A 16246-nucleotide genomic window follows, 5' to 3' on the forward strand; every position below is an offset into this window, starting at 1 on the left:
GCAACTGGGAATTCTGGAGAGTCAACCAGAAAAGTCCTGAGTCTCAGTCTCCAGACAATTGCTTGGGTGGTCGAAGCAACTTTCATACAGTGAAGATGAGGCTTCTCTGAAGGGATGGGACGCCCCAGGGTGCTGCCCCAGATTGCAGGTTCTGATTCACCTCACTGGGTGAATTAGTGAACTTCTAATCCTCTCCACCCTCAGCTCCCATTTCAACCCAAGATCTCCTTTCCATTTCAGCTGACTCTGTGGGGTCAAAGAACTCCTAGCCAAGGCAGATAGACTCCCGGATGCCTTCAAGACAATTTCGAAACAAGAAAAATTAAAGTTCAAAATCACCCTGGAGTATGAAGGAGAGAGCCGCATTTCCTTGAATTCAACAAGCATTGGAGTTTAAAGTTTGAGCTTGGGGGCCAGTCCTGACATGGTTCTGATGGCATGTAGGGTCGTTCACAGATAAAAAGAAATTCATTGTCACAGGAGGCATCATTCCATGACTGCGATGAGGACATCTTTATATCGGCACAGTGTTCATTGTTCCCAGTGTTGTTGGGCTCACCTGGAATCCAGAACCTATGCAAGGAAAAAAACAAAGAAAAACATATTTCCAATGAATAACTGAGAGATTTCAACCCCAGCTTTGGTGCCGGTTGACAGCATCTCAAGTTTTCCCATGCCTGAGAGGAAGGGGACCAGTGATCTGTCAACCTCTAAGCCTGCAATCACCCCCCAAGTCAGGGCCACACCAGCCCACAACTCTCAAGGCCCTACAGGAACACACAGTGCAAAGACCTAAACTTAGAACGAGGTCCCTGCCAAGTCTGGGTGGACGGCCATGCTGGTGCCCCAGAGGGCACCGAGAGGCCACGAATTTGTCCCCAGTTTCACAGCCAATTAGTGGCAGAGGTCAGCTAGATCTCTGTTCAATGCTCCTGCCGCCCGAGGATGGGGAAGAATCACAAACCCTGTGGTCAGTAGGAACTATCACTCCACTCTTCATGCCCTGGCCCTGGCCCAAGAAAGTCAGTCTGGGAAGGAGGGTTCTCGGGGCTTACTTCACACTCTGGACCTTGTTGAACAGCGAGTCATCCACCCAGTACCAGTACCTCTCACTCCCTGCTTTGCTCAGGCCGATCCAATAGAGAAGTCCGCCTGCAGTCCCATAGAGAAACTCCTGCAGAGAGACAGAATGAGCAGAGGTGCTGCCACGACTCCGAGTTGGAGCATCTGTCTCTCTGGGTGTTCTTCACCCATCCTCAGCGACAGCCCCTGAACCCACAGACACAGGGTTAGGACTCTAGACTCTGACTCCAGAGCCCAGGATCTCACCTGCTCTGCTAGCCCACCTCCAGATGAAAGGAGTTCGTTCAATATTCTGCCTCAACAGGTACGGGACTTCTTGGGTTAGACAGTGTCATTAATTCTATTCACAAATATTTCTATTTTCTGGGCACATGGAAAGATTGTACTACCCTGCCCTCTTTGAAGCTACAAATACTGCATCATTTATTGGGTCAATGAAATGTGAGCTGAAGTGATGTCCGTTGCTTCCAGCAGAAGCTTTAAGAGCCAACACACAATGTGCCATGTTCCCTTTTCTCACCTCAGCAATTGTGGAAACATATGTTGAGATGAAATCTCCTTTGACCTAAGCCCTGAGTAACCACAGTGAGCAGAACCCCTTGCTGACCCTCATTGGACATGCAGTGTACAAATGAGAAGTAATTCTGAAGAATTACTGATATTTGGGGATTTTTGTCACTGCAGCAGAATCTTGCCCATCCTGCCTGATACAGCTACCAATACACCCCTTTCCTAGAGCCCACAGGACAGCACTCACCTGTTCACTCTCTGAGGTCACTGAGGTCAAGTGTGAATCCCTGGACAAGCAGAATTGCTGGGCACTGTACCAGGTCCTTGTGACTTGAGAAATAGAAGTTCCCCCTGAAGTACTTCCAGCCTTGAGAAACCATCTGTAGGATGTCATCTGGAGAACAAGAGTGAAATATGTACTCTGGTGTTCCTGTTTTCTCTGGTGCTGGCTAGGTAGGGATCCTTGAGTGGGATCCCAGAGACAGAGTGAATGGGGCTGGGCTCTGTGGGTCTTTGGGTCCTTGTGTAGGAGCTTGGGGACATTCCCTCAGATCCTGAAAGTCTGACGGAGATTGGTAGAGTCTCTGGGCTCAGAGAGGGGAGAGCGAGAGAGGCTGAATCAGGAATCTGTCTCTTGTGAGGAGGAGTAATTTTCCATCGGCCATCACAAGTGTCTGAGCCCCTGGGCTCTAGGTGGAGATTAATGGAAAATGGCTGGCTTTGGATCAGGACAAAGAGACTCCCTAATGCCTTCATATTCTATGCCTTGGTGTGGGAACCCTGGCTGGTCCCTAGTGCCTTCTCCTGAACAGCCCCTAAGCCCTCCCCAAACCCAGTGCTGAGCCCTCTCTTCTTAACTTTCCAGCCATGGCTGCCCTACTCCTCTCTCCCTTCCCTTCACACACACCAACCCAGTGATGTCATGCCTAAGACTGGCAAGGTCCCACGGGCCACTGGTCAACTTGCAACGTTCTTTTCTGAGTCACGTACTTTGCTGTTGGAACAACTGGCTGATATTCTCCAAACCTCCCTGGAGTCCCCGGACCTTTGCGTTTAAAGCACTGGCTTTATCCAAATCTCTTTTTAGCTCCGGGATTTGGGCATTGAACTTATCGACTTCTTCCCAACTACTTGTTAGCACCTGCAGCCGTGCATTGGCTTCCTTCACGCTGGTTTCCAACCTCCGGATCTGAGAACGCACACGATCCAGGCTGGCATTCACCATCTGGACCTGAAAGCCAGCTGCCGCCACGCCACCTCTATTCCTCTTTATTTCAGAGCTCAGGGTGCTGATGTTGTCCACACGACCTTTCAGCAACTGGGCATTGGTCTTGACATCCGATACTGTGCCCATAAACCAGGGATCTGGATATGAGACAGTCAAGAGGTCAGCCAAGGGGATCCCCAGGGACTGGAGTGGGGCTGTTGCCAGGGTAATAAAAGGAAGGGGAGGGAAGGGATGGGCTCAAGCTTCCCAAGGACCCAACCGAAGGAGCAGTTGCCTACCCTCCACTCATTCATAATGTATTCATCCAACAAACATGCGAGGGGCGCCTTCCGTGCACCAGGAACTCTGGGAGAGGCAGATCATGCAAAGATCGACAAAACACGGACTCTCTGTTAGAGGCTCTCACGGGTAAGCAGAAGAGGGGGTTAGAATCCAGTTCTAAATTTTCTTTGCATGTTCACGGCGCATTTGGTAAAGGGATGCCTTCAAACTCCCCTTTGTCATACTTCCCATGTCCCTCTGGGCCGCACGGCTTATGACTGCCCATAAGCCCCTCGCGGCTATGGAAGGGAGAGCCTATGCAGACTTCTAATCTGGAGGTGATCTCTTCTCCAGAGAATACAAAAAGGGAGAATTACGAAACCACTTCTTCTCTTCCCTTGTCCCACCTCCTGTCACACTCTGTTCAGGCCACAGGCTTACGTGCCATAGAGGAAACCAAAAATAGGCCAAGTGGGCTCAAAGCAGAGGAGACTCTGCTCAAGTCCAAGACCAAGTCCAAGTCCAAGACCAAATATGTCCCGAGGCCTTGAAGGGAGAGTGCAGATGTTCCCTCCACCTGCTTTCTGGAGACCTAATGAGAGGAAGAAGAAGCAGAGGCCATGAGGCTTGGCAAATCCAGAAGAGGGAGAAAGATACATCACACATCCAGTGAAGAAGTAGGAAGTCTCCCTTGACATGACCTTTGTGGGAGCAGGAGAGTGAAGAGAAGGGGTCCTGTGGTGGGGGGGGGGCAGTGATCCCTAACACTAACCCTAACCCTAACCCTAACCTGTTGGCCAGTTCTCCATCTAGTCAGTTGGGGCTGAGGATACAGTTGGGACACCATCCCTTGTGGGGTCAGGAAACATCATGCTCACTGTTGGGGGCTACCCACAAGGCTCTCGATCAAAGGGACACGAAATCAGAGAGGAAGGAGGAAATGACACAGGATGAAGATGGGCGAACATTTCTTGGGGACAAAAGAGCGTGTCCTAGAGCACAAGCATGCTGATCCCCGTCAGGAAAATCTCCCCGGAATTGGAAAGGAAGGAGCAGCAGCTGATCTTACGGGGGATGGCGGGGGTGTGGAGGTGGGAGGGGACTCTCTGACTGCACGTGGAAAGAGGGGAAACAAGACAAATGAAAAAGCCAGAGGCAGGAGAGACCACCAGAGAGCGGGGGAGAGAGGGAGCCGACTGGCCATGGAGAAGGATGGAGCCCAGGTGGAAGCTGAGGACTTACAGAGAATGGCCTGCAGCAGGACGGAGGCGACCAGGACCAGCATCAGGAAGATGACTGCAGCACGGACTGTGAGAAGTCTTCCCAGAACCAGAGATGGACGCGTCTTGGGAGGAGGCTCAGCAGGAAGAAGAGGAGAGGGTTCGTTGGACCAGCAAACTGTGGGTTTGGGCACAGAGCCCTGAGCAGATTCTGCACCGTAACCCTCCTGGCACAGGTGCTCCCGGCCAGCTCTCTCCCCAAAGTCCTTTTATCTAGAGGAAAAGGGAAGTGACCCCCAGAAGTCATTGTGTTATCCCAAAGTTCCCCATTCCTGGCTTAAGCACCTAGGCTACAGCTCGGTCCTCTCCTCAAGGGCCTGAGCTTTCAGGAAGAGGCCATTTGTCATCTTCTCCGGGGGGTCTATTACATGGGCACTTTAACTACCTTGTCCTCAGGCTAAGCTTTTTCTAAGACGGCTCTCATCCATCTTCCATCCTGCCTTCCATTCACCCCACAAATACATATTGAATGCCTTCTAGATACCAGGCACTGTGCTAGGACTGAGACACAAAGCTGAAGAACTCACAGTCCTTGTACTCAAAGAGCTCACCATCTGGTAAGAAAGACAGACCTGAGCAAATAAATTACAATACAGGGTGATAAGCATAACGATAGAAGAATATGCACAGTTCAAGGGAATTACAGAGACTGGAGTAATTTTAAGAAGTTCTGGGTAGAGGGATTAGCATATTGGAAAGTATGGAGTGCCTGGCAAATTATAGGTAGTTTGGCACTGTTGGAGTATAGAGTATCAATATATGACCTGAGCAGGGAGGGCCTGGGCTAAGGAGGCACCTGGGGTCAGATCATAAAGATCCTTTTGGGTCGTGTTAGAGAGCTTGAACTCTGGCTTATAAGTGATGTGGAGCCAGTGAAGGACTTTAGGCAGGAGAGAGACAAGGACAGGAGCACTGAAGAAAAATCAGTCTGATCGTGGTGAGGGGAAGAGATCAGGGTGTGGGGAGTCTGGAAGCAGGGAGACCCGTAAGCAGACCACTGCAATAAAATATTCTACTTCTGTTTAGGGCATCTTAGATGATAGAATATCCCTCTGTAAAATGGGGCTTGGAGATTCAAACTGTAAATGTACGATTTGGCTTCTCCTCTCTGCTTCCTGCATTTGTGAGGGTCTCAGACAATGTGGGAGGCCCAGCAATATCAGACCAGGAGCTGCTCTTTCATTCATGGGAGATGCTCAGGGCAGAGAGGAGCTGATGTGGGGCTCCATGAGGGACTAAGTTTTCTCCTGGGAAGCTTCTGACACTTTGAAGAAATCTGCCACATCTGAGAAACCTGGTATATAACAGATTCTAAACAAATATTTCTTGGAAGGTAGGAAAGAGAGGAAGAGAGGGAGAAAAGGAGAAGAAGAAGGAAGTCAGTCCAGATAATTGGATGGATTGATGGATGGATGGATGGATGAATGGATAGATAGATGGAAGATGGATGGATGGAAAATGGATGGATGGAAAATGGATGGATGGATGGATGGAAGATGGATGAATAGATGAAAGAGAAATGAATAGAATAATTGATGGCTGGTCATGACTCAACTCTGAGATTCCAGCCTGTGGACTGGAATCTGTCTTCTGGAAGCTACTGCATCTTTCTATGGCCTCCAGCAGTTCTCATTCATTCCCATAGTAAAGGCATGAGGCAAGTGTGGTTTTAAACCTTACCCAAAAATGCATAACAACTCTGGCCACAGGACTAGAAACCTGACCGGGCTTCACGGACCCTGAGCCAGCGGAGCTGGACGACAGGTTGGTGTCAGGGACCAAGGTTGGAGGCTAAACGGTCAGGGCCAAGGAGATCGCTACCTTTACTTGCAGAGGCTTCTACTGCCTTTGATATTGGAGAGGATCCCAGCTCCCTCTCTGACCAGTTCATTGTGATTACAGACCCATTGCTGCTCCCCTCTCCAGGCTGAATAGGCCTCAGACTAGAGCTGTTTCTCTGACTGGTTGAGGGAAACCAGAGAGGACTCCACACCACGCTTTCCAAGTGTTGGGAAGGAAGCTGGATCACAAGGATGGTGTTCCTTTCATCCTGTCTCATTTCCTCCCTACCCACGTAACGTCCAGGCCCGCCGTCCGCTCTGAGCTTTGACGTTAGCTAACCCCACAAACTGAAGGCCTCACTCCTAATTCACTGCCAGTCTCTGAACATTTATAACCATGCCTGTTCTCTTAAAGCCACTCACCTAGTTGAAGAGCCTTGGTTCTGCCAGGGCTCAGAAGAAGTCAGAATGTTCTGTTTCTGGGCTCTCAGGCTTGTTACCCAGCCTAATCCCAGGATCACGTCAGGCCTTCTGCTCCTGGTTCCTGGCCTCACATCCACGTCCCAGGGCCTGGGGATGGAGAAGAATCCAAGTTACTTTGGATTCTTGGTAGAAAGTACCACTGGGGTCCTGGTCTTCTCCTGAGGCATCTGAGGGACAGCAGCTGCCACATAACACCTTGGAATGTCTGTCCTCTTCCCTCTCTGTTGAAAAGTTGACTTTCCCCAACCTCTTCTGTTATGTAGCATGAGTGATTGGTAGAATGCCCATGTGCCCTCCCAGTGGTCCCAGGAAAGGATTTGGAAGCCTCGTCAAGCTGGGACGGGACTCACTGCGTAAGATGGGACTGGGCTTGGGGGGCATTTACTCCAAGTGATGGAAATGGAGGCTTCAGGTGAGTGTTCTGCTGATAGCTGTACAAAAGGCTGATCCAGCATGAGGGAGATAGGCAAGAAGCAACCGCAATCCTGTGGGCCCTCTGGGGTTTCGGAGATGGTTTCTGTAAAAGTCCTGACCATGAGGAGTTTCATTTCCCACTTTGCAGGGAAGCTGTGGGTCATGAGCTATTTTCCTCCGGCCATGCTTATCCGCAGGTATTTCCTGAGCAGTCTCCCGGAAAAGACCAAGTGGGAGGTGGGTGCCTCAGCCTCACTTTCCAGCCAGGAAGGAGGGCAATTCTCCCAGACATTTAGGAGCTCCCCGCTCTTCCAAACAGAGGAGGAACTTTGGGCCAGATCTAGAGTGACCAAAAATCACTGCTGTGATGAGACAGAGGGAAGTCAGTGCTCATTTTTCTGTTGCCCCACTGCCATGCTCCTGGGGTTCTAAGGCCTCCTCTGGATAAGGATGGAGGAAGGAAACAGTTTGGCCACTCTCTCCTTCTCTGGTTGGGACTCTCCTTATGCTTGGAGGTAGACCATAGGCATAATCAATGGGAGTGGAAAACAGACCACTGTTTGAAATGCCCCAGCAGTGCTGGGGGTCATCTCCAAGGAGTGGTGATCTGAGTCCCTCCATCCAAGGCACAGAGGAAACTAAAGTAGACAACAAACCAGGGAGAGGGGTTGGAGGAGGCTGGGAGGAATGGAGGGGAGGGGAGAATGAGATGAGAAAGGAGAGAGTTACGACAGCTGGTCAGACTGATTCATAGGAGACTCCTGTATATAATGTGATTCAGTATTTGACCAGCAGGTCCCAGATAACCAAAGGATTCCATGCCACCCTCTGGATGTGTGCCCTGGGAACAAGGGATAGGGCAGAGAAACCAAGAAGAAAGAAATGGTAGGTGGGGCCCTTCAACCATCCTTTCCTCTAGAATGCCTGCTCTGCACCAGCTGCAAAGAGAAAGAAAACCATGGACCCTGCCCTCAGAAACAGTGCTTCTCTTGGGAAAACACGGCATCCATCATCCCAGGGAGAAGGGAAGACTTTCCCAAGACTACAGGGGGCCTCCCCAGCTCTCTCTTGACCCTGGGAATGAGTTCCTCTTTTTTAGAACATTGTGTGAGGGCAATGTTTCTCTGGCACAGTGACAATGGGCTAGACCTCAGTGAACAGGCAGTTACGTCTGGTGCGATCATAAATAATGTGGTATGGATATGGGGGGCCGCCTGGCTGCATGGAAAGATCATTGTATGCCAGGCAGAGGAGGCTGCTCTGAACTATCAGGGTCAAAGAGCCCTTGCCTGTGTCCTTAGTGAGAGGGCAAATTCATGGCAGGAAAGTAACACAGGGCTCTTGGGAAAAGTATGCATAATTTCCTTTTGTATCTTTTATTTCTTTATTAATGATATTCATTATAGAAAAAAATCTAGGTGAGTGAAAAGAAAAAAAAAAGTATCTACCATACAGAAAAAAAAAGCTGTACACACAGTTCATTCTTCCTATCTACATGTATGTATATAAGCATTTACATCTATATCCATAGCTATACCTAACTATAACTGTGTATATATTTATGTAAGTATTGAATGGGACAGCTCCTGTATCTTTTCCCCAGCATCATTCCCATCTCCATTTCTGATACGAGGAGTCCCCCTCCTTTGGGAAACTACGCCCCCTTCTCACCCCCCACTTTGCTTGGCTCAGAGCCAGTGTCCACAGGTTGCGTTTTTAACACAACCCATTACTCTGACATTGAGTCTTCTGCTTCCTGCTTCCACTTTTAAGGCCTCTTACATTGGGCCCACCCAGATAATCCAGGATAGTTTCCGTATCTTAAAGCCAGCTTATCTGTTTATATAGCCGTGTCACAAGGCTTGCGGGATCTTAGTTCTCTGACCTGGGACTGAGCCCACACCCTCGGCAGTGAAAGCACCAAGTCCTAACCACTGGACCATCAGGGAATTCTTAAAGCCAGCTTACTAGCAGCCTTAATTCCACTTTGCCATGTAACTTAATGTACTTCCAGGTTCTGGGATTACGATGTGGACATCTTTGTGACCATTATTGTACCTACCACACTTCCTCACCATATTAAGTTAGGGTAGCCTTTATAGAAATTTTGGTATATATCCCTGAAGTTTGAGAGATAAACAGGCTGGTACTTGACACATGAATGAAAGGTCTAAGGCCTTCAGTAGGTGATAAAAAATGAATAGTAGGATGGGACTTCCCTGGTGGCACAGTAGTTGAGAGTCCGCCTGCCAATGCAGGGGTCATGGGTTCAATCCCTGGTCTGGTAGGATCCTACATGCCTCAGAACAACTAAGCCTGCAAGCCACAACTGCTGAGCACGTGAGCCCCAACTACTGAGCCCACACGCTGCAACTACTGAAGCTGGCAGGCTCTAGGGCCCACATGCCGCAGCCGCTGAGCCTGTGTGCTGCAACTGCTGAGGCCCGCGTGCCTAGAGCCCATGTTCTGCAACAGGAGAGGCCACCGCAATGAGAAGCCCATGCACCGCAGTGAAGAGTGGCCCCCGCTTGCTGCAACTAGACAAAGCCTACAAGCAGCAACGAAGACCCAATGCAGCCAAAAGTCTTTTTATAAAATTAAAAAATAAATAAATAGTAGGATAAACAAACTGTGTTACTTCTAAACAATGGAATATTATTCAGCACTAAAAAGAAATGAGCTATCATGGTACTGAAAGAAAAACAGATACATAGGTCAGTGAAACAGAATTGAGAGCCCAGAAATAAACCCACACATATATGGACAATTAATTTATACAGACAAGCAAAGAACATACAAGAGAAAGAATAGTCTCTTCAATAAATGATGTTGGGGAAACTGGACAGCCACATGCAAAAAAAAATGAAACTAGACCACTATCTCACACTATACATAAAAATCAACCCAAAGTGGATTAAAGACTTGAATGTAAGCCATAAAACTCCTAGAAGAAAACACAGGCAGTACACTCTTTTTGACATCAGTCTTAACAATATCTTTCTGGATATGTCTCCTCAGGCAAGGGAAACAAAAGCAAAAATAAGCAAATGGAACTACAACAAACTAAAAATCTTCTGCACAGCAAAGGAAACCATCAACAAAATGAAAAGACAACCAACCATTTGCAAATGATATATCTGATAAGGGGTTAATATCCAAAAAATATAGAGAACTTATACAACTCAACACCAATAACAAAATCAACTTGGTTAAAAAAATGGGTAGAGGGCTTCCATGGTGGCGCAGTGGTTGAGAGTCCACCTGCCGATGCAGGGGACACAGGTTCGTGCCCCGGTTCGGGAAGATCCCACGTGCCGCGGAGCGGCTGGACCCGTGAGCCATGGCCACTGAGCCTGCGCGTCCGGAGCCTGTGCTCCGCAGCGGGAGAGGCCACAACAGTGAGAGGCCCATGAACCGCAAAAAATAAAAATAAAGAGTTCTCAAATCTTTTCAAAAAAATAAAAATAAATTTGTCCTGGCTACATGTAAAGAATGAAATTAGAACATTCTCTAACACCATATACAAAAATAAACTCAAAATGGATTGAAGACCTAAATGTAAGGCCGGGTACTATAAAACTCCTAGAGGAAAACATAGGCAAAATACTCTTTGACATAAATTGCAGTAATTTTTTTTAGATCCGTCTCCTAGAGTAATGAAGTAAAAGCAAAAATAGACCAATGGAACCTAATCAAACTTAAAAGCTTTTGCACAGCAAAGGAAACCATAAACAAAATGAAAAGACAACCTATGGAATGGGAGAAAATATTTGCATATGATGTGACCAACAGGGATTAATTTCCAAAATACAAAAATGCCTCATACAGCTCAATATCAAAAAACAAACAACCCAATCAAAAAATGGGCAGAAGACCTAAACAGACATTTCTCCAGAGAAGACATAACAAAATGGTCAACAGGCACATAAAAAGATGTTCAACATCACTGATTATTAGAGAATCGCAAATCAAAACTACGATGAGGTACCACCTTACACCAGTCAGAATGGCCATCATTAAAAAGTCTACAAACAACAAATGCTGGAGAGGGTGTGGAGAAAAGGAAACCATCCTTCGCTGTTCGTGGGAATGTAAACTTGTGCAGCCACTGTGGAGAACAGTGTGGAGGTTCCTTAAAAAACTAAAAATACAGTTACCATATGATCCAGCAATTCCACTCCTGGGCATATACCCAGAAAAGATGAAAACTCTAATTCAAAAAGATACATGCACCTCAATATTAATAGAAGCACTATTTACAGTAGCCAAGACATGGAAGTAACCTAAATGTACATTGACAGATGAATGGATAAAGAAGATGTGGTATATTTATATGTACATATATATATGTATACACACACACATATATATACACATTGGAATACTAGCCATAAAAAAGAATGAAATAATGCCATTTGCAGCAACATGGATGGACCTAGAGATTATCACACTAAGCGAAGTCAGACAAAGACAAATATCATATGATATCGTTTACATGTGGAATCTAAAATTATGATATAAATGAACTTATTTACAAAACAAAAATTTCTGTCTCGGGCTTCCCTGGTGGTGCAGTGTTTGAGAGTCTGCCTGCCGATTCAGGGGACACGGGTTCGTGCCCCGGTCCGGGAAGATCCCACGTGCCGCGGAGCGGCTGGGCCCGTGAGCCATGGCCGCTGAGCCTGTGCGTCCGGAGCCTGTGCTCCGCAGCGGGAGAAGCCACAACAGTGAGAGGCCTGCGTACTGCAGAAAACAAAAAAATTTCTGTCTGTTATTTTCACAGACGTAGAAAACAAATTTACGGTTACCAAAGGGGAAAGGTGGGGGAGGGATAAATTAGGAGCTTGGGATACCACTATAAAAGAGACAAACAACAAGGACCTAGTATATAGTACAAGGAATTATGTTCAATATCTTGTAATCACCTATAATGGAAAAGAATCTGCAAAAGAATACATATCTCTTTGCTGTATACTTGAAACTAATACACATTGTAAATCAACTGTACTTCAATAAAATTTTTTTTTAATAAAATCAATTTATCCTTGGATTCAAAAAATAAAAAGAAATGAGCCATCAAGCCATGAAAGGACAGGGAGGAAACTTAAACGTATATCATTAAGTGAAAGAAGCCATTCTGAAAAGGCTACATACTGTATGGTTCCAATTCTATGGTATTCTGGAAAAGACAAAACTATGGATACAGTAAAAAGATCAGTGGTTGCCAGGGGTTATGGGGGAGGGAGGGATGAATAGGTGAAGCACAGGATTTTTAGGGCAGTGAAACTACTCTGTGTGATACAGTAATAGTGGATACATGTCATTACACATTTGTCAAAACCCATAAAATGTACGACAACAGGAGCTCACGCTAAAGTGAACTATGGACTTTGAGTGATAACGATGTGTCGAGCAGGCTCATCGATTGTAACAAATGCGCCACCCTGGTGGGGTGTGTTGAGAGTGGAACAGGCTGGGGGCGCCCTCTAGAGGCAGGGAGTATGTGAGAACGCTCCATACTTTCTGCTCAATTTTGCTGTAAACCTAAAACTGCTCTAAAAAATAATCTATTTTAAAAGAAGAGGAGGGACTTCCCTGGTGGCACACTGGTTAAGAATCCATCTGCCAATGCAGGGGACATGAGTTCGAGCCCTGGTGCATGAAGATACCAAATGCCGCGGAGCAACTAAGCCCGTGGGCCATAACTACTGAGCCTGTGCTCACCGCAACTACTGAAACCCGTGCACTCTAGGGCCCACGTGCCACAACTACTGAGCCCGCATGCTGCAACTACTGAAACCCATGCGCCTAGAGCCCATGCTCTGCAACAAGAGAAGAACCAGCAATGAGAAGCCCAAACACTGCAACGAGGAGTAGCACCCGCTTGCTGCAACTAGAGAAAGCCTATGTGCAGCAACGAAGACCCAATGCAACAAAATATAAATAAAATTCTTTTAAAAAAAGAAGAAGGGGAGAAAATCTAAGGCAAGAAGCTTTAGCTAACTACTGGGTTGGGACAGCAGAGTGGGGAAGAAAAGCAAAATATAAAGATGAAATCTCTTCCAGAGTTTGATGGGGAAAAAATGTGTGTCAATGATCCAGACCTACCTCCACCGTTCCCTTCCACCCCCACCCCCTGCCCTGCACCCTCTCCCTGTAGGAAACTCTTCTTAATTGATTGAGAGGGACTGAGCCAATATGGACCACCTGGATGAGTGTGGGGCAGGACCACAGAAAGCAGGCGCTGAGGTCAGGCCATAAGCAGACAGCCTGTGCAAGAGGAAGGCCATTGAGAGACCTGGGCAATGCAGGTCTCCTGAAACCCCCCAGATACACGCCCAGGAAAATGAATTGACATTTACAATATGCTGCGTCCAGAAGCATGAATACCAGATTTCAACTGTTCCCATCAAGGAAGACCTTTCTGACACCTGTAGCAAGCTACAATTTGGGAGTGGGGCAGGTAGAATGAAGAAGAGAGAAAGGAAGGGAACAAGATAAAAGCCAAGCCCCCCCCCGCAACATCTCATATTGAGGAAGGGGAGAAACTCAAATCTGATGGGCATTTTCCCTTTTGTGATTTTTTGACTCGATGTTTTGATTATATTAATGTGACTAGAAAAGCTATAACACCTGCCTATGACTAGGCTCATAGAGCAAATAAAGAGTTCTGGAATGCAACAACTGACATTGCTAAAATACAAAACAGATAAAAATTCTTAGAAAGTACATGCAATAAGCTCTACTAAGCAGCTGGCCACAGACCTAGAACATTTGACAACTTTACTGGTGATTTCAATGGGACTCCAGACGTTTCCAAACTTGAACTCTCATCTTAGGCTTCGTATTTTGCTTTTCCAGTTTCACTAATGACAAAAACATGATTCAAATCCCTGAAGTATTCATTATAGTCAAGAGCATATCCTACAACAAGCTTGTCTGGAATTTCAAATCCAACAAAGTCAGCCTATATCCAACACTTCGAGGGGTCCTTTTCACCAGCAAGTTTGCAACCTTGACCATCTTTGGATTGCGCTGCTTGACCAAGGAAAGCAACGTTTACATTGTTTTGCCAGTGTCAATTATATCTTCAACAATCAAGACATCTTTTCCAGTGAAAGTTAAGAGATCATCTCCATCAATTACTTTTATGTCGCCTGTTGGCTGGTCACTACAGTAGCTTTTCAGTCTGATAAAGTCTACAGTCATAGGAAGGGATCTATCACTATTTCTGTTCAGGGCTTTGATGTAATCCAGCAGGTCAACAAAGAATTTATAGCCCCCCTTGAGCACACAGAGGGCCACGATGTGATGTCCTCCCATTTCCTTCATCACATCTCAAGCAAGCCATTCAGTCCTGTCCATAATTAGTCCATGAGGAATAAACACCTTTTCCAAATCCTCAGCATAATGATTAGGTATACAAAATGAATCTAGGTCATAACCTGGTTCATTATCACTAACCTCAAATCCAATAGTTCCTCTCATCTAACACTAGGGAAAAAAAATCACCAAAAAATGCTAAGTGATTCCTTAAAAGCCCAAACTTCTAGAAGTCTGAGATTGTTATAATCAACCCATGAGGAGCCTTCATAGAGATGCTCTAAGGCTGTTTGTGTAGGACCGCGTATTGGTCATCTTGGTATGTCCAGTCCCAAGACACTGGGGCTGCGGGTCGCCACAACGGAGCTGGCTGGCGTGCTGGAGTGCAGGCTGATTGTTGAATGAAAATGTCTGGCAGCATTGGTCCAGAGTTAAGAGTCTTGAACCAGAAATGGAAAAGAGAAGTGAGCCACCTTGTGGCCAAAAAACAAACCTCAAGACTCTGTAGCCTAAGTGCCCTAGGGTTGCAAGTGTGTGCACGGGGCCTTGAGTGGCCTACCGCCTGTCGGTCACACACATGGAACACAGAACACGTGCCCAGAAAATCAAAAACACGCCCAGAACTTCTCACCAGAGTGAATCAGATGCCACCGCTGCGTGACTGAGACAGTAATGCACAGTCTCGGAGATATCGGAGGTTCTTCAAGGGACATCTCCGGAGTCTTCTCTGATGGCCAACCTTCCTTGATCCTGCCCCATTTTCCAAGTCTTCCCCTTGAGTCTGAGAGCAAGGGGTTCCCTTCCCAATAAATTCTTTTTATGCTTAAACTATGCCGACATGGGCTTGTAATTCCAATCAAGAACCCTGAGTGACAGATCCACCAAGATAGCTCCTTTCCTATTGACTGACATCGTTTTCCCAAAGTGTGTTGCATGGGACACTAGTCCAGAAATATGCTCTGCCCAAAAAGGGTTCCAAGTTTAAATAAGTTTGGTAAATATTCCATGCTGTGTGCCTTTTTAGAGATTCATGGTAACTGTGAACATATTAAAGATTCTGAGACATCTTATGCTAAGAAAAGCTGTTTAGGGAATTCCCTGGTGGTCCAGTGGGTAGGACTCCGTGCTTTCACTGCCGACGGCCTGAGTTTGATCCCTGGTCGGAGAACTAGTATCCCACAAGCCATGCAGCACAAAAAAATAGAAAAGCTGTTTAACATTGTTTATATCAGAGGTTTCCGTTACTGCTTTTCTTTTATGCTTACATGATGGATGACACTTCTCACTCTGAGAAACCCTGGCCTAAAGCCATGAAAGGAAGATTCAGAGAGATGGCAGTTTCCTCAGATTTCCAAGTTCTAGTTTGCTCTGAAGTCTTGCCACCTTCCCGGTTTAATCTCACAAAGACTCATCAGCCCCTTCACAGGTGTCCATGCTAAGCAGAGAATTTCAGCACCATTCTGTTGAATAATCTGTACCTTCCGCATTAATTTCAGATGTTTCCTTTGTTTGACATTTATAAAGTGTTTTATTCTGGCGTCTGTTAAGAGTCTATTTTGTTTCAGTCATCTTTGAATTCTGTCAATATTACCAAACTAATAACTGCTTTACAAAATATCTTAAAATATGACAGGTCCTCTTTTTTAACCGTTTTATTAATTAAAATTTTCTTAGCCATCCTTAACTTGTTCTTTCAAATTAACTTTTGGCAAGTTACAAAAACAGAGTCCTATTAAGAGTGTAAGTAAAAAAAAAAAAAGTGTAGACTTCCATGGTGGCACAGTGGTTAAGAATCCGCCTGCCAGTGCAGGGGACACAGGTTTGATCTCTGGTCGGGGAAGATCCTGCATGCTGCGGGGCAGCTAAACCCGTGAGCCACCACT

At 46.4% G+C, this 16246-nt stretch overlaps 1 protein-coding gene and 1 pseudogene across 1 annotated transcript; both read right to left on the reverse strand.

The window, feature by feature from the left end:
• Positions 1-230: 230 nt before the first annotated feature.
• Positions 231-4970, reverse strand: CD207 (CD207 molecule). The gene is given in 7 exon segments (XM_027131639.1): positions 231-573; positions 1056-1174; positions 1841-1925; positions 1927-1987; positions 2584-2958; positions 4325-4439; positions 4914-4970. Coding segments are annotated over 7 exon segments (1050 nt in total). The 3' UTR covers positions 231-335.
• An 8905-nt stretch (positions 4971-13875) lies between these two features.
• LOC113633504 (hypoxanthine-guanine phosphoribosyltransferase-like) lies at positions 13876-14634 on the reverse strand (annotated as a pseudogene).
• Between the last annotated feature and the right edge of the window lie 1612 nt (positions 14635-16246).

The sequence above is a fragment of the Aethalodelphis obliquidens genome, unplaced genomic scaffold, assembly GCF_003676395.1.
Source record: "Aethalodelphis obliquidens isolate GAN/ISIS:26980383/991018 unplaced genomic scaffold, ASM367639v1 scaffold40, whole genome shotgun sequence".
Lineage (NCBI taxonomy): Eukaryota > Metazoa > Chordata > Mammalia > Artiodactyla > Delphinidae > Aethalodelphis > Aethalodelphis obliquidens.